Raw genomic sequence first — 22,526 nt, 5'->3', positions numbered from 1 at the left:
CGCCACTGGGTAGAAAAAAAGGCAAAAGCGGAAAAATCCAATAATTCGAGTTTTTCTTGGAGAAAATCGTATTCAACAATATCACTCGAAGTTTATTTGTCATCAATACTTCAATATATCTTATATAAAAAAATCGTGCAATTCAATAAATGGTAGTGCCTAGTTTGCAACTATACTTACATAGGCGAACACCATCATATTGTTTTAAAAAATAATGTTGCTAAATATATTGTGTTTTTTTTTATAAGTCATTGTATGAAAACTGTTTTTATTTTTATAAAACTTCAAGTCTTAATACTTAATAATTAATTTGAAGTAAAAATACAAGATTGTTGTGATAATTTAATATTTTAAAGAAATTTCTGTGTTTACGAAAATTGTTACATTTTTTTCAGTAATATTCATTAGTTATTGGCAGTACATTGGAGTATACATTAAAAACTCTCTCGATAATTGACACAAAATGCCCAACTCTACAGGGCAGATCTGAGTCACCTATAAAACAATTTCGATGAAATATTAACAAGACCTTATAAATATTAAAACAAATGGAATTCCAAATTTTAACAAAAAAAAATATAAAAACTGGTTTGTAAACTACTCAGTTTAATTACGCGGACCTTACAATTTTACACAAAAGTGTTGAAAATGTAATGTAGATACAGTTGTGTTCAGAATAATAGTAGTGAAAGCCGATGTTCATACAAAATTCTCAACTTTGGCATGCTGTAACTTTGTTTTGCTATGAGCAAAACGCATGAAATTTTGACAGACAACTCTAAATATCTCTTCAAATTCATTATCACAAAATTCGTCATAGTACTGCACACTTATAAAAACTAATATTACGTACGTTGATAAATTTGATGGCAATAAAACTTAAATATACGTCATTCTTGTAAAAATACGTCCAATGTGATTGAAAATGTTTGTGATTCGAATTATATTCAGTCCATTGTGACGGAAAATCACGTAATTTGTGACTTAGATTCACGTCATTTTACTTGCTTCAATATGTCGGGAACATATGACGTAAATTTCAAAGATTTTTGAAGTGTTTGATTGAACAGTTAGGCACCAGGTGAAATCGCTCAAAATAATAGTAGTTTTGATATCAGCTGCATTATGCTTTTTTAAATTTTTCTTCACTCATCGGTGTGCAATAGTTTTCTTCAAAATAACAAACTTATAAATGATTCATTTTTATAACAACATTGTTGCTGAACAAAAATTTACCAGGCAAAACTACTTTTATTTTGAGCGATTTCACCAGGTGCTAACTTTTTAACCGGTGTGTTGTGGTGGTGATTCAAGCGTTGCACTGAATTTCAAAGCAGATCGTGAAATGGTTTTATGGTGATCAGCTTACACTGCAAGAGGTTTTATTTAGTTATTTATATTTACGTCAAATATGGAATTAATTAAACATACAATTTTTAGTGCTGCTTTCCATTAACTTCAAGTAATTTGTATCTTCTAGATTTACAATACTTATTCTTCACTGACAAAACTCCTAATTTGACTGCGGAGCTATCTATTATTTTAAACTTTTCTATCGATCCTAAGATTTCATAGGGTAACCAACTATGACTGCAGCACCAACACTCAGCCAGAGTGTCTGCATATTATCCGTACAAATTTTTACACGGTTCAATATTTTGACATATTATATTCATGTTCAGTAAATTTGACACATTTCTGATTTCAAATATTTTAAAGCCAAACCAAATGTGCTGAGTGGTCTTACTGAGCGTCATTTTCTATGATTTTTAACGGAAGAGAAATGTCCTTCAAACTCACAGGATTTGAACGGTATAATTTTTTATTTCCAGTTTATCTTAAAGTCATGAACCTATAGATCGCCGTCAATAGAATAGAATTTTAGATTAGTGTCATTAGGAATTGAGGGAGGAACTATCTCTTGATTGACTAGCGACCCTCGAGAGAAATGACTCCAAATAAAATGAAAATGATTTACAAATAAAATGTTACTGCTTTTAATATTACATTAAACAGTATTTTTGATATCAGTGACTATACTAACGAAACTTTACTGTTCTCAAGGAGAAGACGACTTGAAATTTCCGTTTTAAATAGAAATTTCCTAATTATGAAATCACGACGGTATGTATACAACTGCAATTTTTGCCGAATTATTTGGGAAATCCGCGATTTTTGCGACAGAATTTTATCCATCCGCGATTTTCGCGCTTGGCTGGCCAAACCCGCTACAAATCCGCGAAAATCGCGAAATCCGCGAGAATCGCGAAATCCGCGAGAATCGCGAAATCCGCGAGAATCGCGAAATTCGCGCCTGTTGTAACAGCCCTGCATTAAGTGTTATAGAGAATTTGAAAAAAATCCCTAGCAAACCCATAATTGGTCGGCGTTAGGTCAGAGTGGACCAAGTGACATTTTTCATATTTTGAGAAAAATGGGTTTAAAGTCTAACGCTCTGTAATTTTTGAACTCGTTAAAAATTTGGTTCAATATTTTCACACATCTTTATGTTACTTTCAAACAATATGATGTGAAGCGATAATCATAAAAAAATCATAATCTGATAGAACGATTTTCTGATGGACTATGTGCACTTGGTCCACTTTGACTGAACTAAAAACCACCGTTCAGTGAGTTGATTCATTCTGACTGAACAATTTCTAGGAAAATAACAATCATTCAATGCTTGCATGGTCAAACTGGGTGCATATCTCTAAGAAAAACAGATTATCAAGACCCTTCGACACCAGTATCGTAAATTTCTTAAGAATCCATATCGTCAATACTGAAATCAGTGGCATTACGATAGCTTGAAAATTAAGGTTTTGCAGGGTCAGAGTATTGATGGCCAGAAATATTCAAAAATGTGTTCAGTCAGAGTGGACCAAGTGAAAATCTTGAGTACCGACCAAAATATACTGGTCCAATAAGCGGGTTCTAGCACATTCCATACATACACCATAGAACTACCATAAACTTCTATCAGACTCTGAAATTGACTCAAAAAATGTAATAATCAATCAGTGTATTGCTTTTGAACACATGATCCACTCTGTCTGCACAGAAATTGTTGCATTTTCTGACCCATCGAAATATGATAAATAATTAAAAATCAAAATCAAATGCATCGAATTAAATAATATTTATAAATTTCTTTTGTTGGATAAGTAGAAGAATCATTCGAAGTCGAGAAATCTGACAAATTTCTAGAAATATTTTTCATTTCCTCGCATTCCTCAACGCGCTGATCATTTTCGCTGATATGATAATAAGCACTTGGTCCACTCTGACTGCACACTTTTATCGAGTTTTATTGATCATCCAAAGTAAATTTGTTACATATCTCGCGCAGTTTACAGCATTCTTAAAATCTGATCGAAGTGAAACGGAGGTAAGGTAATTTCGCATCTAATGAGAGAATAATCCAATTTTCCCAAGTTTTGTACTTGGTCCCCTCTGACTTAACGCCGACCAATTAGTCAAGCTATGTTATGATTTGTTAAGTTACTTCAACAGTATACGAAAACCATACATGAAATATGATTTGTTATAATTATTTACAAGCTACATTATCTTTTTATTTCATTTAGAAACATTGTGTTGTTGAATTTGCACTTCCATTTCTACCAAAATACTAGTTTTATTGAAAATTTTATAAATCCCGGGATTTTCCGGGACAAGCTAGAACTTTTGTCCCGAACCCCGGGATGAGCAAAATGGCCGGGAAATGGACACTATAATTCGTACATATCCTTTTCAATCCATTCTCACCCCCCAACGACGGTAGTGATTATTTCCAATGGAATTCCATCAACAGATGTGGAAGCTTAAATAAACATTGGAAGATGCAGTGAAGATTTTTACGAAAAACTCCAGGAGTAATCCTTGAATGAAATGCTGGAGAAATTCCTACAAAAATATCAAGAAGAATTTGATGAATCAAAAGTCGATTTTTTTGGGAATTCTAATTATTAAGAAAAAGTTACTCATAGATTTCCTCGATTGACCCCTCGAAGTCTATTTGGGGAAATTCGTGGGGAGTAATCGCGGATGAAAAAGAGTAGGAATTCTTGTAGAATTTCTAGGACAAAACTCCCTGAACGAATTTCTTCAAAAACTCCTAATTAAACCTTCTTTTAAAGATTTGTTGTAGGAATCTTTGGGAGATCTCATAGCGTAACATCTGTAGATTTCGGTTAACGTTCAACGCTCCGTCATTGAAATCATCGTCATCATTGAAACTTCAAAAGCAGTTTTTCTGTTCAAAACTAAAAATTATTCGATGAAAATGTATTCACTGTGTTTCGGTTGGAGAATAGAATACAGTGAACACATTTTCCTGTAAATTTTCTTCATTTTGAACGAAAGAACTGCTTTTGAAAATTTCGAAAACAATGACGGATCCTACCCCCATAAAGGATTAGTAGTGGAATATCTGGAGGAAAACCTAGGACAGTCTGTCAGTCAAATCAAATAATCCCAGAGGAAATTACTGTAGGAAGTAGCTTCGGAGTGTTCAGTGTTTGGAGTGAGGAATTTCCAGAAAGATTTTGTAGATCCCTGAGGGGGTCCATGAAAGTATTCCAGATGAAATCTCTGAAAACATCCCCATTCGTGAAGCTTTTCCTCGAGGAATCTAAGAAATTCTTAAAGAATCAGTTGAATACCCGCGTAAGTCTCTGAAGGCTTCTCTGGAGCTCATAGAATTTTGCATAAAAATTCACTGCCAGCAGAACAAGGAAACTGGATCATTTTGATTAAGAGACTTCAGAGACCTTAAGGTATTTAAAAATAGAGACTTTAAGGAAGCTTGCATTAAAATAAAGACCAAGTCTCTAAAAAGAGACATGCTATCAATCCTGAAAGATCATAAAAACAGTTTTTAATGTATGCTTGAATGTTGATACGCGTACGAATATGGAATTGGGTAAATTCCATACACAAATCCAATGCTTTCCAATATGCCAAAGATGAAAGTAAATGGAAACAATTTGCTTGTCGAATAAAATAGAAGACGATATATAATTCTCGTTTAATTTATGATCTCGCCCTGAAAGCCAAGTGTGTAAGTGTTACTGGACATATGAATGAATTTAAAAGCTATTTAACAACGCTACGATGAAGAGAAGATCTTCATATATTTCCAAGTGTTGATAGTTTTCATATTAGGTAGTCCATTCATTTGCTTGAAAACAACGAGCTACACACTACATTACCAATGGCTTCTAGGGAGAGATAATAAATTATGCGAGATTTGATGCGTTTTTTTTCGCCAATTTTATAAGGCAATGGTGTCCTGCACGAATATGAGTTCGAGTCACTGTATATGCAAAAATCAGCCGAAAACCAATATGTTTACATTTTACAAGGCCTCTCCTGTTGTTGGACTTGAAATATTGATCCATCCATAGATAAGAAACTAACAAAGAGGCAGTCCGTAAATAAACGATTATGTTTCCCAACTCGCTTCCACTACTCGGCTTCGATTTCTCCATTTTGCTCCCCTTTGCGCATCCCATTCCCCCTTTTTTTTAGTTTAGGTGTCAAACGATTGCATATTCTCGCGTTCAGTATCATAAGGGCGTAACTGCAGTGATCGATTTCTCTTCATCGATTTTCTCTTTGGCTAATTACTTGGCCGGGAGAATGGTTTCGGTCAATATTGTTGGTTCAATAGAAAGTGCTCATCGTCCTTCGTCATACTGCATCATAAAATGTTCCGAAAATCGATCGAATGTCCAGTATCAATCCAAAGAGAAAGTTGATGAAGAGAAATCGATCACTGCAGATACGCCTGTATGATACTAAACGCGAGATATTCCTTTTGCCCATCCGTCGTCACACTCCCCGTAACCATCAACAATAAGAAGAGCAGCAGCCGCCTCTTCTACAGAGCAGGAAGAAGACATCGCGGAACGTGAAAAAAGAAAGATCCGTAACTCCGCAAAATTTTCACTCGCGGAAATCCGTGCCGGAAAACGTTGCCCCCGGCCGGAAAACACTCACTTTCGCTGCCCGGAACTTCGAACTACATTTTCCACTACTTTTCGAACGGAAATTCACACAATTTCAGTGCGGAATTTAAGTTGGAAAAAGGACTTACCACGACCAAGCACACACTAACGACACAGTCAGCCATGTCATTAAAGTATCTTTTTTTTTATTATGCGCTTTTAGCGACTCTGCTGCTGATTTTGAACCGAACGAGTCGACATTGGCGCCATTTTGACAGTTCGAGAAACGTCAAAAAAAATTCCCCATGCAGCAACATAGTGACGAGGGGTCAAGATCTGAGAGAGACTCGCGAAGTGGAAAAATATCAACGTCATATGCAGCCAAGTTTCCCCTCTCACGAAACGTCAAATGCAGCCCACCGTTTTTATGGCTGAAAAAGTGAAAAGTATTGTGTTCAAAGTAAACTGTTATTAAAAACCTCAGTCGGCGGAGCAGTTTTTTCCAAAGTTGCTGATAAATCTAAGCAGAAGATTAATTATTTCTAATGTCTGCTACGTTTGCTGGCATGAAATTTCACTCAAACGGCTATCTATGATTCGATGTGATGCAAACTCAATCATTTTTTGCTGAGAAGTTCATGTGAGGATTTGAACAGCATGCGCATAATTGATATAAACACAAAGTGGAATAAGAAAAAAACTCAGCAATCACAGAAAAAGAAGACCGTCTTCGCGAGTCTCGTCTCAGGTCAAGATAAAAATCCAATATGAGCCTATGCATGCTATAAAACGTTTGACTTTTACTGTGCGCCCTGTTTTCAAGTTGCCCGTGAGAGAGAACGAGACAGCACCAACACACGGCGCACAGTAAAAGTCAAACGAACAAAAGAATTTATAGCACGTACAGAGGCTCATGGACCAATAGGTCTGTGCCACAATAAGGGAGAGAGGGATAAAAATCGGAGTATGGTTCGCTCTGACTTAAAATATTCTACAAGTTCGATTAACAGATAGATAGGAAAAAAAAACTGTAGTAAAAATTACTATTTTAGCTGACTACACTGAGATTAATCTCATAATCGAATATATGTGCATTGCACATATATTTTTGCAATCAAGCTTTGCACTTGGGTCCTAAAATTTTTAATGAAATTTTGTTTTTATTTAACAACACGAAAGAGCATGTTACTTCAAGTACTTTAGCATTTTTTCCCGCTCAAATAACGGGTATATCATGTTTAAACTTTAATTTTAAAATTGGGACCATAAATGCCCGCATAGAAAAACACAGTTTGTCGTACATTGCAAACAATAAGTTTCTTTTAGCTGTAATGGTTAATGTATCACAAGCGGTTGTATTTATGTTGGATAATATGAAATCAAAAGCTCTTGACCATAAACTACTTTTTCAGTCATCTATATCAAATAGTGACAATTTATTATACCATCCAGATAAGGTTCAACAGTATAATATTTAAAACGCTCGAGAAACAGTTGCATTGTAGACTCACCTTTTGCGAAATTGTTTGTGCTGCTGTGCACGTATTTGCACACCAACACATGTGCGTTTTACTGTTCAACCCATGTTGAACAGTTTGAGAAATAGTTATACAGCGGGGATTCGCTGGTTGGAACACAACTGCCTTCCATCTAGCGAATCCGACCCGTTAGTTGGAACGACTGACAGCTGGTGAAAATGTTCCAGATTTACGCATCTGGCGAGCAAATCATCACGAAACGCACATATACATACACATTTGGTCTATATATGGAGACTTTAATGCGACGGTACTTAGACGTCAAAGTCAGTTTGATATTTCCTGTTGACATTTGAGTGCTTTTTAGTTGGAATATTTTCCAACCAGCGAACATCCAACCATCGAGTCATTCCATGTAGCGGACCCCCAACGAGCGAATCCCCACTGTATGTTGTTGGTACTTGTAAGCGATTTTTTTGTGTACACGCTTGAAAAGTTACACAGAAGTGACGGAGGTTGGTATATTTTAAAACTCGATGGGGAAATCTTCAGTGTTGTTATATATTTAATCATCTTGACTATAGTCATTAACATGAAAAATATGAAATCATACTGCTAAAATTTTATATGCGAAATCTATTGGAAGTACACAAAGACAATTCCAATTCCATGATAGCTTATTGAGCACAAAGAAAACAAGCTAGTCCATTCTTCTGCAGACAGCTACTGACTGATAACTCAACTAGCAACTGCTGTTCCTTTTATTTCATCCAGGTATCTACAATTCATTTCCACTAAGCACAGCATAACATACCTGTTCGGAAACCGTCGAAGTTGAAGAAAAAATCCGTGAAATCTGCCACTTCAAAGCAGATCAAAGCTGCAATTTTATTTTAGGAATTAGTTTTACAAATTATTATTTCCATTATTTGCAACTTACAGTTAGTTTCTTCGTTTCCCTCCTGCGAATGACTTTCACTTTCTCCTTTTATTTCACGATTTACAGCTCTTAACTCCCTTTTCTGTTTGCATGTAATTTTAATGTAGTGTCGAAGCTTCAATCAATTCAACATGTGTGTTCTAGCTCTAAGTAGGTAAGCATTACAAATTATAATAAAGTTCAATAGTTTTAAATAATAAATTCCAACTTTATACCTGATCAGTAGTTATTATATCGCCCACTTCTAGCTTAAACTTCTCAAATTTCAAATAAAATAGTTAACTGTAAATAAATAGACCATTTCCGTCAGACGTAACCCCCAATTTTTATATTTTTCTTCGAAAGGCGATTATTTTTTATGATTATTGACGCTTTCAGATATTTTTTATATGCACTCCTGATTTTCTTACAATTTTTTGAAAATTTGGGAATTTGAGGTGAATTTTGTTGTGCGGCACAGTTGTTTCAACCCTGTGGGTATAGAAAGTGGAGATTTGGCCAAAACTTACAACATCCCTGCATTAAATGTTTGTAGACACAACAAAATGTCAAATCCAGCAACAACAAAATTGACTCGCTCGTTGGTTTGTTGCTTATCAACCTCACGCTAAACTTGTTCCGCTCAAAAATGAGTACCGGGTGCACAAAAACGCTCAATATGCGGAATTTGCTTCCATTTTTCTCTTGATTATAAAAGCAAGTTTTTCAGATTTTTTTCTATTTAAATAGTTAAAGCGGAAGCAAATGGGGAAACAAATTTCGCATTTGCGACCCTTTTTTCAGCTTTTCGATGGAAAATATTCCCGAATACTCCTCATCTTGCCAACGGTTAACTATTTGCTGCCACGTTGAACATACGTATAGGTTGAGTGCGAAATGCACAGATTTTTCACTTCCTCAGACATTTTTGCATTCGTGCATTATTTTCTGTAGATCACAAAAACACATGCGATGCGTGAATCTGGTTAAGCGTGCTGCTTCTATGCGCTCAGCCACCGAGATCACAAGTACTCCACGAACAATGGCCGTCGTTGCAGTTGGACAAATTTGATCTTCACATTTGAAATCCCATTCCAAATTACCCATTCACCTCATTGCGTGAATCTGCCGTGGTGCGCCGGATGATCCGCGATAGGTTCCTGCTCTCTTGTGGTTTTGTGACCGGAGGCAAACTGGCACGAAGATTTCACTGCGCGGGAGCATATCATTTTTATTCCTGGATGTCCATGGAAGCCGGGATGGAATCCGAATCAAATAATATATTAATCGAACAGCTCTTGCAACCTCGAAAGCGGAAATGTTCCGGATATTAAATTGGGGTCAAATAGCTTAAAAGACGATATGCTGCCACGCAGTGAAATTTTTTGTCGCCAATTTTCCAATGACCGCATACCCAGGATAGAGTAGGGACCTTTTCAGGTTGAGCACCACGGCAACTTCCTACGAAGGATAAGAAGGCAATCTTTAATCTGTTCGTGAAGAATTCCGTCACGATGGCTGCCTTCGCTGTCTTCCTGATGGTTCCAGTTTCCATTTGTTTGGGGTCTTGAAAATAAAACGAGGAAATATGTTTGCGCACGCAATTAACATTTAGGTTCCGATGATGGAACCTGTTAAGATAGATAGGTCGTTTCCGGGTCGGATATGGGGTTTGCAGTCATCACCATTACCAAAAAAGGAACAAGTAGTGCATCCAAACCCAAAGATGAGACCAATGTTCTAAATTCACTTAGGTGGTCCAAATCACTGAAGCATGCCACTATTTCTTTCTTTTATTTGCCGGCTGACGTCACTATTTGCTCTGCATAAGAATAACGAAAGAGTGAAAAAGAGAACTAATGTTGCATCAATGATCTGTGCCACCTGAGTAAATCTCAATCATGGAAGTAAATCCAGAAGCTTGAGTGGAGACCACGGAGGAACAGCTGATCAAAATTCACCACAACGTGGAGATAAAATCATAGGGGAAAAAGGGGCCTGATAAATATCCGAGAGAAATAAAATGTAAAGGACCGTAGGGCGAACTGTCGTGCCGCCAGTTTTTCATTGTTTTTCAATAGTTAGGGGCTACAAAACATATGGGTTTCTTAGGGAAGTTTGTCCAATAAATTGAAAGAAAGCTCATGAGCAAATAAATTTTTTTGACGGAAATGGTCTATTCAATCTATCTTAATCACGCGACTTCTAATTTTTTGCCCGTAATCTTGTTTGACGTTTTGCCTTTCCCTTCCATCACATTTGTTCCTCCTTCAAATTTCCTTCGTCGGCCGGCAGTGGTGCCAGAGGTGCTGGTCCGAACAGTTCCCCGGCCCGTAACTCTGGTCCTTCGTTCACATCTGGTCCAGTGTTACTACAACCTATTTCCAGCACAGCCAGCTTCACTGTCGCGCGTTTGAACAAGCCACCCTTTGTGCGTACCCACGCTTGGCGCACTCTGCCATCACTGGAAACGATTGGCGCCTCCACGATTCCTCGTACCCATGATTTCCGGTTCAAACCTTCCACAACGTATACTAGATCTCCTGCTTTCAACTGACGTTTCTCTTCAAACCATTTGGTCCTCTGGTTAACCGTTGGAATGTACTCATGGATCCAACGCTTCCACATTTCATCCGCAAGATATTGCGATCTTTTGAAAGAATCGCGAAGAGTTGCAGACAGGTTCGTTGTTGGTGGAGTTGCATTGGGTTCATTAGGAGAAACACCTCGCAAAAAATGATTGGGTGTGAGCGCTCCTATCTCTACGGACTGTTGGGAAACATATGTGAGAGGACGTGAATTTACCATATCTTCAGCTTCTATAATCGATGTTTGCAGAATTTCGTCCGTTAGTCGTCGTCCATCATTCAACACTTCGAGAGCTTCTTTGATAGACCTTACTAATCTTTCCCAAACCCCCCCCATGTGTGGTGCTGCTGGGGGGTTGAAAGTCCATTTAGTTCTGGCTGTCGTGAATTCCTCAGCACAATCAAATCCGATGTTAGATACAGTTGATAAAATTTCCTTACTCGCACCTTTCAAATTTGTACCGTTATCAGAGAAATATTCACATGGCGAACCCCGTCGGCAGACAAATCTTCGTATTGCCATCAAGCAGGCCTGTGTGGTTAGGCTGTACGCAACTTCGACGTGCACCGCTCTTACCACCAAACAGGTGAACAAAACTATCCACCGTTTTTCTACTCGTCGTCCAACTGATACCTCGAATGGTCCGATATAGTCTACGCCGACATAACTAAATGGTCGCAGGTTTGGCGTCAGACGTTGAACTGGTAATGGTGCCATTCTAGGAGGTTGAGGGCGATTACGATGAACTTTACACCAGACACAGTCCTTCATTACTTTCCGTATCACAGAGTTGACTTTCGGAATAAAAAAGCGCTGTTGAAGTTCGTTTTTAACTGTTTCGCGGTAACTATGACCGAACCTTTCGTGGTAGCCTTGCACCATTAATTTCGTGATAGGATGGTCAGCCGGGATAATTATAGGGAATCGCAAATCGAAAGGAAGAAATTCTGCTCGCTCTGATCGCCCTTCCATACGTAACAAACCGTTTTCATCAACTAAAGGAGTCAACTTATAAATCGGACTTGATTTTTCGATTGTCATCCACTCATCCACTGGTCGCTCTTTATTTCGAATCAAGACTTTCAACTCGTCGATGTATGCTTCAGCTTGAGCTATTTTCAGCAAATATTGCTCTGCTTTCAAATACTCAGTTTGCTGCAAAGGAAGGCGAACTGAGCGGATTGCATGTCCAATTAGTCGAGCTTGCGTAGTTGTAGCCTTCAACGTTTCAATGGGAAGTTGTTGAGCTTTCCTTTTCAGATTTGTAATAAAACGGAACAATACCGCTACGGTTCGTACCAGTACTGTCCATTTGGAGAACCGACGAACATCGATCAAGACGTCTGGTACGTTGATGTTATGCAGAAGTAAATTGGCACGCAGTTCCTGCATAGTATTCGCGGGTGGCAAGTTCTTTTTAGGCCACTCTTCCTCCTTTTGGTACAAGAACGGTGGACCTCTGATCCATGAGCTATCCGAAAGTAATTCTACATCGTTTCCCCATTTAGTCAACTGGTCGGCCGCATTCATTTTCGAGGGTATCCAATTCCATTCGCTGAGTTTGGTCAGGCTCAAAATTTCACCAATCCGAAATCCAACAAACTGCCTATATCTTCTTTGATCGGATCGAATCCACGAAAGGACTGTTTGCGAATCTGTCCACATAAACTGTTTGTCGATGGTATAGCTGTGATTCTCGTGCACTGTTCGTGCTAAACGTGCTCCCAGTACAGCACCTTGAAGCTCTAACCGTGGGATCGATAACTGCTTTAATGGTGCAACTTTGGAACGACTCATAACCAATACACACTCGATTTGACCTCGGATGACCGCCCGAAAGTATGCCACACATCCGTACGCAGTTTCACTGGCATCTGTGAAAATATGGAGCTGGAGATTCTCAATTTCGTCTGACCTGTTTTTTCCGAAGTAGCTTCTTGGAATTTTGAACGTCTCAATATCGTGTAGCCGCTTTGACCAACGTTGCCATTTTTGAAAGGACTCATCGTCGATACATTCGTCCCATCCACATCCCGTCCGCCAAAGATCTTGAACTAACATTCTTCCGCGCACAGTGCATGGAGATAACAGACCCAAAGGATCAAAAAGAGCCATTACACGACTTAGAACCATTCTTTTTGTAGGATGATCACTTTCTCCATCTCTTTGCTGGATGCCTGCAACAGATGAAGCAGCAAAGGAAAATACATCGTGTAGTGGTTCCCAAACGATGCCCAAAACTCGTTCATATTCGTTGTCTTTATCGTGGCTGAAGTGCACTTTCCGGCATGCTTCTCTCTCGCCCATATCTTCCAAAAAAGCTCTGGAATTGGAGACCCAATTTCGGATACAAAACCCGCCTTTGGCGTGAATGTATTGTACTTCCTTTGCTCGTTTGATCGCTTCATCAACAGTGTTTGTACTATCAAAATAGTCGTCTACATAATGGCGCCTTATAATCGCATTTGTCGCTTCAGGGAACTCGGTCGTGTACTGTTCAGCATTTAAATTTTTGACAAATTGTGCTGAACTAGGAGAGCACGTTGACCCGAAAGTTAGGACATCCATGACAAATATCTGCGGATCTTTATCAGGATTTGTGCGGAACAGAAAACGTTGTGCCGATTTATTCTCTGGTCTGATCCGTATCTGATGATACATTTCGGCAATATCTCCGCCAAAGGCGACGGGCCTTTCTCGAAAGTGACTAATCACCTCAGGAAGTGAAACCAACATGTCTGGTCCTTTTAGCAATTCTGAATTTAGCGACACGCCATCAACGGATGCGGCTGCATCCCACACTAAACGAATTTTGTCAGGCTTCCGAGGGTTCAACACCACATTTAACGGCAAGTACCAAACATTAGAAGACGGTATTTCTGCTATTTCCTCTGTTGTTGCCTTATGTGCGTAGCCTTTGGCTTGATATTCTTCGATCTGCATAAGCACATTTTCCTTCAGCAACGAATTTTTCTCTAGTTTACGCTCCAGCGCTTTTAGCCTACGAAAGGCCATTGGGAAACTATCAGGAAATTGTCGTACATCTTCTCGCCAAAGCAGCCCAGTTTGGAAGCGATCCCCGATTCGCACTGTTGTCTCCTGCAGTATTGTTCGTGCCCGTTGATCCTCAGCAGATTCTGGTACTCCAAACGAAGTGACTCCAACTTCATCCAAAACAAATTGGGCTCGCATCAAATCGTGAAGTTCTTGATTACTTGCTGGTTTGATTGAATGTAGGTTGACAAACGTTTCAGTGGTCGATCGATGTATCTCCGGTCCATATACTGTCCATCCTAAAGCTGAGCGTACAGCGATGGGTTCACCAGGATTGCCAACACGTGATTCTAGTGGCGCGAATAGGTGCAAATTGTTTAGCCCTAGCAATATTTTCGGATCTTCCAATGAATGGTCGGCCACTGGCAGGTCAGAGAGATGTGGATAACGAGCTGTTATTTCGGAAAATCGCACGCATTGCTTCGGCAGCATTAGTTCGGACACTGTACGGGCATCATCCAGTGTGAATTGTTTTTCGCAACCGTTGGCAGACAGCATAAATCTGATTTTGCGTGAACAATTTTCATGTCGCTTTATTCCACCAGTCCAGGTTACTATCAATGGTTCGAGTTCACCGGTCAGCTTCAATCGTTTAGCTACAACTTCGTCCACTAGTGTGCTAGAAGAGCCCTCGTCTAGGAAAGCTAGTGTTTGCAAGCTCAAGTTTCCGGCGAACAATGTTACCGGCACCATGCGAAATATCACTCCACGTGACAGGTTCTTGTGTGCATTACAGCCAACTTCCATCAGCTGAACCGATTCTTCCCTTCGATGAAGCAGATAATGATGATTTCCTCCACAGTCCTTCACGGAACAACGCAGTTTGAAAGTACACCGACTATTTCCATGCGAGTTCAAGCAGAGATTGCATAGCTTTAGTTTTTCTACTGCCTTGATACGCTCAGCCACATTCATACGCTTGAAATCGTCGCAGTACCGAATCTTATGGTCGGTACGTTTGCAAATCCAGCATGGTTTACCTGGGCTCGCCGGCAGCGACATTATTCCTTTCTTTGACTCTGAATTATGCAGATGAATGAACTCTTTTTTCCGGCATTTTTCTTTTCCAGATCGAGCTACATCATTATGCGACCAATCAGTAAAATCGGAAACTTCCGACACATCAGAAACGATGTCCGTCATAAAGTCGGTGAACATTCTGAGCGGGGTGTCATTTTTACCTCGTTTGAATCTTACCCAATCTAATTTGTAGCTTGGAGGAAGTTTTTCTACAAGTTCCTGAACCAACATTGGGTTGTTCAGGTGATCTTTCAACTGAGCAGCTTCTAAATGGTCGCAAAGCTGTTTTACCGTTATTCCGAAGTGGATGAACGACTCTAAGCGATCGACCTTAGGTGGTGAAGCATTGCGCACTTTCATCATCAGCGTTTTCAAAAGTTTTTCCGGTTTACCGAAAAGATTACGCAAATCTCGTATGACATCCGGTACCGCTTCTGGAAGAACCAATCGGCTTCTTACCGCTTCCAAAGCGTCTCCTTGTAAACTGTCTTGAAGTCTTTTGAGATTGTCGATATTCGAGAACCAACAGGCTTGAGTAGTATACTCAAAGCTACTGATAAAAAGGGGCCATATTTCTGGTTCTCCTTTGAACGTCGGGAGGTGCTTCGACACGGCCTGTCTAGCCGCCAGTTGCTCTTTAGTCACTCGAGCTATTTGCAGCCCCGGCCCATTTCTCCTGCTACCATTCAACCCTAGTGAACCGTCCAGAATCGTCCTTCGCTCTTCTTCTAACTCGCTCTCTTCACTGTAATCGTCATCCGAATCGGTTTCTTGTCTCATGTCATTCGTTGAAATCCTTACAGTTCCGGTTTCAGGAACTGGTCCTTTTGGATACGCTCCACGGAAATCTTTTTTCGGTGACGAAGCCGACTGCTTTCGCTGCGTGAGCCAATTTTGAACCTTATCTTTACTGGATTGTACCTCCTGTCTAATTAAGTCTCTTCTCTTAATAAACTCTCGCTCGGCCGCCAGCTGACGATCCAACAGCTCTCTTTCCTGTTTCAGCTGGAGCTCGTGCATTTGTTTCTCCAACTCAAGTTCCTTCTCACGCATTTCCTTCTCCATTCGTAACTGCTTCTCATTCCAAATTCGGGTCATCTCCAGACGTTTCGATCTGAGTGCCATTTGATCCGATAGAGCACTCTCCCTCGCACGTAGTTCTTCTTCTATTTCAGCGACATGTGCAGCGACGGAAGAACCTCCGCTCCGTATCGAATCAACTCCACTCTTTGTAGACCCTTTCTTCGAGGTCCTTTTCTTCGAGACCCGCAAGTATGTCTCGCGAGATTTGGTGCACTCTTGGCAGAACCAATCGGCATTTTTAACTTCATCCGTTACTTCGGCGCATTTGAAATGAGCCCACATCTTGCATTCATTGCAACTCACCATGTTGAAATCATCATCCTCTGGTCCACCACACATCAAACAGGTCGCCAGCCGTTCGTTACCATCTTCTGGAGTCTGGAAAGCCATGCTTTGAGGTTAGGTTTGCGTAACTCTTTGATTTTGTTCGGAAACCGTCGAAGTTGAAGAAAAAATCCGTGAAATCTGCCACTTCAAAGCAGATCAAAGCTGCAATTTTATTTTAGGAATTAGTTTTACAAATTATTATTTCCATTATTTGCAACTTACAGTTAGTTTCTTCGTTTCCCTCCTGCGAATGACTTTCACTTTCTCCTTTTATTTCACGATTTACAGCTCTTAACTCCCTTTTCTGTTTGCATGTAATTTTAATGTAGTGTCGTAGCTTCAATCAATTCAACATGTGTGTTCTAGCTCTAAGTAGGTAAGCATTACAAATTATAATAAAGTTCAATAGTTTTAAATAATAAATTCCAACTTTATACCTGATCAGTAGTTATTATATCGCCCACTTCTAGCTTAAACTTCTCAAATTTCAAATAAAATAGTTAACTGTAAATAAATTCAATCTACCTTAATCACGCGACTTCTAATTTTTTGCCCGTAATCTTGTTTGACGTTTTGCCTTTCCCTTCCATCACATTTGTTCCTCCTTCAAATTTCCTTCGTCGGCCGGCAGTGGTGCCAGAGGTGCTGGTCCGAACAATACCTCTAAATACTACCACCGACGATTCCCGTATATTCTGCCTACGGGTGCGACACTACAATCTCAACATTCCTCCTTAGTGTCGTCATCCGGATTGCTCCTCCTGTCGCCGAACTCCTCGTCCAGGTCCACAAAGCTCTTCCAGGTTCTACCATCTCGTCCATCACAAAGGTCGTCCAGGTTCTACCTTCCGAAGATCACGAAGCTCCTTCTACTTATCCAGCACGAAGTTCAGGTTCTACCTCCTAACGGATCACGAAGCTCCTCCTCAACTCGAGCCCTGTACAAATGGCCCGACTCCGATGCTTGTACATGCTCTGACCAATCAGCAGCTCCTCCTACGGATCCCGTGCGGCGTTACACGGCTTATGCGGCCGATCCTCCTGTAGGGCACACTCACAGATGAACCGTTCCTGGGCCCATAACCTATTGGAAGTACACAAAGACAATTCCAATTCCAGGATAGCTTATTGAGCACAAAGAAAACAAGCTAGTCCATTCCTCTGCAGACAGCTACTGACTGATAACACAACTAGCAACTGCTATTCCTTTTATTTCATCCAGGTATCTACAATTCATTTCCACTAAGCACAGCACAAGATGAACAACATGTTAAAATAAAAAAAGCATCATGCGCCATTAATCAAAATTGAGGATTGTTGCGCCCCTCGGTTTTTCGTCTCCTTCAGTTTGACAGCAGCGATTGCGACTTTCTACCTCATCCTTCTGGTTTGACTACACTGAAATAAGCTTGACGGTGAAAATTACTACAATGGGTGTTAGTATTGACAGACTCGCACCAACGATTTTCAACCGAAGTGATTTCATGATCCACATAAAAACAAGTATTGCATATTTTACCATTATGGCAGGGGGTTTTCAAGGTTGTTGCCTCTACTAACGAATCTACTATTGAGTAGTTAAATTTACTAGAAAATTGTTATTTTCAAATTGTTGCAGCATGGTAATGTTATTTATGGCATTCGGTGACAAATAAATTGTATTTTAGAAAATCCAGCATAGGTACAGGTACATCGAAACGATATAGTATCAAAAACGTCATATATCGGAAACTATACGTATATTTGATTTGGGGCATAGGCGTTCTGCTGGTGGGTGAGTTCGATCGATTGGGCACCATGAAAATACTTCTCGACGATTGATAAGCGTCTGACGAGGAATTAACAAATCCATGTACCACTGAAAAAAAAAATAAAAAATAGCACTGAAAGAGCGACTATAAAATATGAAAACGGATACTATTTTACCATTAACATCTTTTTCATCAGCAAAAATTGTAAGTGGTACCAGATGATCTTGTTTATCTATCTGTTACGAATAAATTTCCAACTGAGTCAGGAAGTGGGCTTTATTTGCTGGAAGGAAAAAATCGCCAAATGGACTCTGAATTGAAACACATTTAATAGTTTAACTTCATGATGTATTCGTACGTTATGTTCACTTACCATCAATAAATTTCTCTACTTCCCGGCCAGCGCTACTCAGTTAAACAAATTCTAGTGTTTTTGAACATTATTTAAAACAAAAAACTTCAAAACTTTACTTGTTTTAATTATGAATCGTGGTTTACGGCCAACCAGCCGAGTGGAAGTTTAACAACTACCGAAAAGCTAAACATTACATATAATTTGCAATTGGATTAGATGGACAAATTGATGTGAAGATTTGCGAAAAAGTTACACGTCTTCTCAGTGAGAATCGAACTCACGACTCCCCGATCTCTAGTTGGGGCGCGTTAACCACTACGCCATGAGAGGACTCATGAACGCATAAGTTAACCTGAATTCGATTTCAGCTCAATAATCACGTGGTCCTCTTTCGCAAAGTGCACCTCTTTCGGAAGAATTAGATGCCCATCCAAACACAACGCTTTCTATATATATCCAATGCCTAGCCCGAGAGCGCATTGTTTTTTAGATATAGGAATAGCACACTACACTAGCCAGCAACTGCGCTGGCTGAGGTTTCTATTGTGTGGGCTTCCAATGGGTCGCGACGTTCTCAAACGACCGGTTACGGAACATCCGAGCAACGGACTCATGTTCCGTAACCGGTCGTTTGAGAACGTCGCGACCCATTGGAAGCCCACACAATAGAAACCTCAGCCAGCGCAGTTGCTGGCTAGTGTAGTGTGCTATTCCTATATCTAAAAAACAATGCGCTCTCGGGCTAGGCATTGGATATATATAGAAAGCGTTGTGTTTGGATGGGCATCTAATTCTTCCGAAAGAGGTGCACTTTGCGAAAGAGGACCACGTGATTATTGAGCTGAAATCGAATTCAGGTTAACTTCTGCGTTCATGAGTCCTCTCATGGCGTAGTGGTTAACGCGCCCCAACTAGAGATCGGGGAGTCGTGAGTTCGATTCTCACTGAGAAGACGTGTAACTTTTTCGCAAATCTTCACATCAATTTGTCCATCTAATCCAATTGCAAATTATATGTAATGTTTAGCTTTTCGGTAGTTGTTAAACTTCCACTCGGCTGGTTGGCCGTAAACCACGATTCATAATTAAAACAAGTATTTATCGAGCAACGGACTCATGTTCCGTAACCGGTCGTTTGAGAACGTCGCGACCCATTGGAAGCCCACACAACAGAAACCTCAGCCAGCGCAGTTGCTGGCTAGTGTAGTGTGCTATTCCTATATCTAAAAAACAATGCGCTCTCGGGCTAGGCATTGGATATATATAGAAAGCGTTGTGTTTGGATGGGCATCTAATTCTTCCGAAAGAGGTGCACTTTGCGAAAGAGGACCACGTGATTATTGAGCTGAAATCGAATTCAGGTTAACTTCTGCGTTCATGAGTCCTCTCATGGCGTAGTGGTTAACGCGCCCCAACTAGAGATCGGGGAGTCGTGAGTTCGATTCTCACTGAGAAGACGTGTAACTTTTTCGCAAATCTTCACATCAATTTATCCATCTAATCCAATTGCAAATTATATGTAATGTTTAGCTTTTCGGTAGTTGTTCAAAACTTTGCCGGTGTTTCAACATTTGCACAACCAGATCGAGAATAAAATGGAGGCCAGTGTGTTTATAAACACGGTTGGAAAATAAACATCGATGTTGAAGATTTAAACATGAATACCGTCAAATTGAGAATAACATGATATTATAGACAACTGAAATAGTTGATTGAGCTATAAATTGTTGAAATTTGTATAAGCTATTTAAAGACTTTGTGTTGTTAAATTTACTACGAAAGGATGACTATAAAAATTGTGAAAATAATAAAATGTAGATAATTTTAACTGATTTTATAGTAATTTTGCAAACATTTGGCCATAGTGCATTTTACTATTTGGTGATCGTTCGTTTGACGATGCAATTTGTTTCAGTGTATCATCAGCTTCGCCGTAGGCTTATTCACATGACGTTCCAAAACAGCTGATCGGGAAGCTCTTTGACAGTTCTTCTATGAAAATGACAGCTTCGTGTATGCACCGGTCCTCCACCGATGTAAACAAATGCATAGACGGACCTGTCACATGAAAAGGCCTGTTTTGCTACGCTCTTTCACACGAACCTTCTTCACTATCGACCTTCTGCACACTCCTTAAAACGCCCTGCTGCCACACTCAATCCCAAATGCGCCCGGTTACCGCAGGAGGGGGAGATGGGCGAAATTGACATCAGAGTTCGTATCGAAAGAGAATATCAAATGCGCCTTTATGTTTTTCTCACTTATTTCGTGAAAAATGCTATTTTTAAGAAACAGTTGTGCATTATATGATTGTAGTTTATCAAATAAACTGTTAGATGAATAAAATTCAATTTGTTTACATTTGTCAGTTAGGCCGTTGTTCTGGTACTGTATTGATGTGTTGTTTCCCAGATGATGGTCATTCCATGTGAATACATCAACCTTTGTTCAGACCGGTTACCATTTTCACGGGTGGGGGTATGATGTGGTGCAATTATATGTGGAACTGGCAACACGGAGAGAGACTAAAATTAGAAGTGGAAAGTAAAGACGAAGTGTTGGGAGGCTGCATGTTGGGAAGTTAGAAATAAACACCAAAATGTATGTATATATTATGTTATAAAATAGTGAAATAACAATAATAAACTACAGCATTGAAGCTGCTACCACTAGAGCTGCTTTCGATATTTGGTTCATTGCGCCAACGATGACGGCTCCCAACAATGATCAACTGAACAGTGGAAGTCGAACAAATTGCATCAGTTCTACTTTGCTTGTGCGAAACTTTTTTAATATATTGGTAACATTAGATACACAGACAAACGGACGTCACACTCTCATCATTGTCCATCGACCAGCTTTTTAACGACCGATTCAAATATATTGTAGGTGGTCAATCCACCACCCGCAGCGCTCGCATCGTTTTTGTTCGTGTTTGACGTTTACATACTACCGCCATCTATCTGTTGGCCCATCGGCCAAACAAACGGATTATAGCAATGGACGTACATGTCTTCGTGAATAAGATTCTTCTAACTGTTACGTCTGTTTGTCTGTGTTAGATATCTTCAACAACAGTCGTATATTAAAGCTGAACATCTGATATAAGTTATTTAAAGTTGTTTACGAAGAATACTTTATTACTTTTTATGCACTATGAGCTCTTCGTTTTGATTATTCACTCTCGCAGGATCTGATACGTTAGTTAAAGTTAGTAAAATCTGCAGTGCGCTAATATAATGTGTATATGATAGAAACTTATCCTAGGAGACCTAAACACCTTCGATAACTTTGAGTCACCCTTCAGTAACCTCAGTTCGGTCCACCGGCCCCGGGACCTCCTGGGCCGCCGGATTGTGCCCCTCCGCCAACCATTCCGCCATAGTTGCTCTGCTGGCCACCGCCTCCCATCTGCATCGGCGAGTGCATCATCGGATTCGGGCTGGATACGACTTGGCCCCCAACCGGAGATGGTGCAATTTGTCCTCCCATGGGACCAGGGCCACCAGGACCTCCCGGTGCCATTCCACCCATCGCTCCGATCTGTGGGAAGGATTTAGACTGGAATTAACGGTTGCTTGCGTTCCCGAATAAAAAGGTACCATTCAGTGAATGGTATAAAACCATTAATATACAATATAACAATATAACGTATTGGATGCACCAGAATTGTAAATTAATTTCGTATCAACATTGATGACGTTTGTGGATACAAATCAAAAAATAGTTTTATAAAAATAAGTGATTTTAGTTGCGATTCAAAGGACAAATGCAAAAATGGTACAGATCTTTACTTTTACAGGAGATGAAACTCTTTTGCTAATATCGGCACAAATATTCCATAAATTGCAGGGCAATCCATGCAAATTCTATTATTCTCACTACCAACTGAAACAGGGTGTCTACTCGTTTACAGATATGAAATTCCCTGATATTTCCAGGTTTTTCCAGGTTTGAATATTTCTCCAAAATACATAAATGATTGATGTATAGTTAA

At 39.7% G+C, this 22,526-nt stretch overlaps 2 protein-coding genes and 2 long non-coding RNA genes across 6 annotated transcripts in view; all 4 read right to left on the bottom strand.

The window, feature by feature from the left end:
• LOC5572753 (cold shock domain-containing protein E1) overlaps positions 1-6,211 on the bottom strand; it is a 67,723-nt gene extending 61,512 nt beyond the window's left edge. For both annotated transcript variants that reach the window (XM_001660523.2, XM_021841928.1), the window contains exon 1: positions 6,104-6,211. The gene's annotated coding sequence lies outside the window, so the exon portion shown is untranslated. The remainder of the gene's footprint in view (positions 1-6,103) is intronic.
• Positions 6,212-8,144: 1,933 nt separating this feature from the next.
• Positions 8,145-17,629, bottom strand: LOC110675910. The gene is made up of 2 exons (XR_002499909.1): positions 17,086-17,629; positions 8,145-8,246 (listed from the first exon to the last, which is right to left on the bottom strand). It is a non-coding gene; the product is annotated as an uncharacterized LOC110675910 (long non-coding RNA).
• On the bottom strand, positions 16,138-17,079 carry LOC110675911. The gene is made up of 3 exons (XR_002499910.1): positions 16,862-17,079; positions 16,647-16,792; positions 16,138-16,586 (listed from the first exon to the last, which is right to left on the bottom strand). It is a non-coding gene; the product is annotated as an uncharacterized LOC110675911 (long non-coding RNA).
• A 4,005-nt stretch (positions 17,630-21,634) lies between the features above and the next one.
• Positions 21,635-22,526, bottom strand: part of LOC5565411 (mediator of RNA polymerase II transcription subunit 14) — a 28,266-nt gene continuing 27,374 nt past the window's right edge. Inside the window, exon 6 of one of the 2 annotated variants that reach the window (XM_021841926.1) lies at positions 21,635-22,090. In XM_021841926.1, coding sequence (XP_021697618.1) covers positions 21,842-22,090 — 249 coding nt within the window. In that variant the 3' untranslated portion in view covers positions 21,635-21,841. The remainder of the gene's footprint in view (positions 22,091-22,526) is intronic. The other variant, XM_021841927.1, reaches the window with a different exon arrangement.

The sequence above is a fragment of the Aedes aegypti genome, chromosome 2 (assembly GCF_002204515.2).
Source record: "Aedes aegypti strain LVP_AGWG chromosome 2, AaegL5.0 Primary Assembly, whole genome shotgun sequence".
In the NCBI taxonomy this organism is placed as follows: Eukaryota; Metazoa; Arthropoda; class Insecta; order Diptera; family Culicidae; genus Aedes; species Aedes aegypti.
Note: the sequence above shows the minus strand (reverse complement) of the source record. Positions and strands in the feature narration are given on the sequence as shown.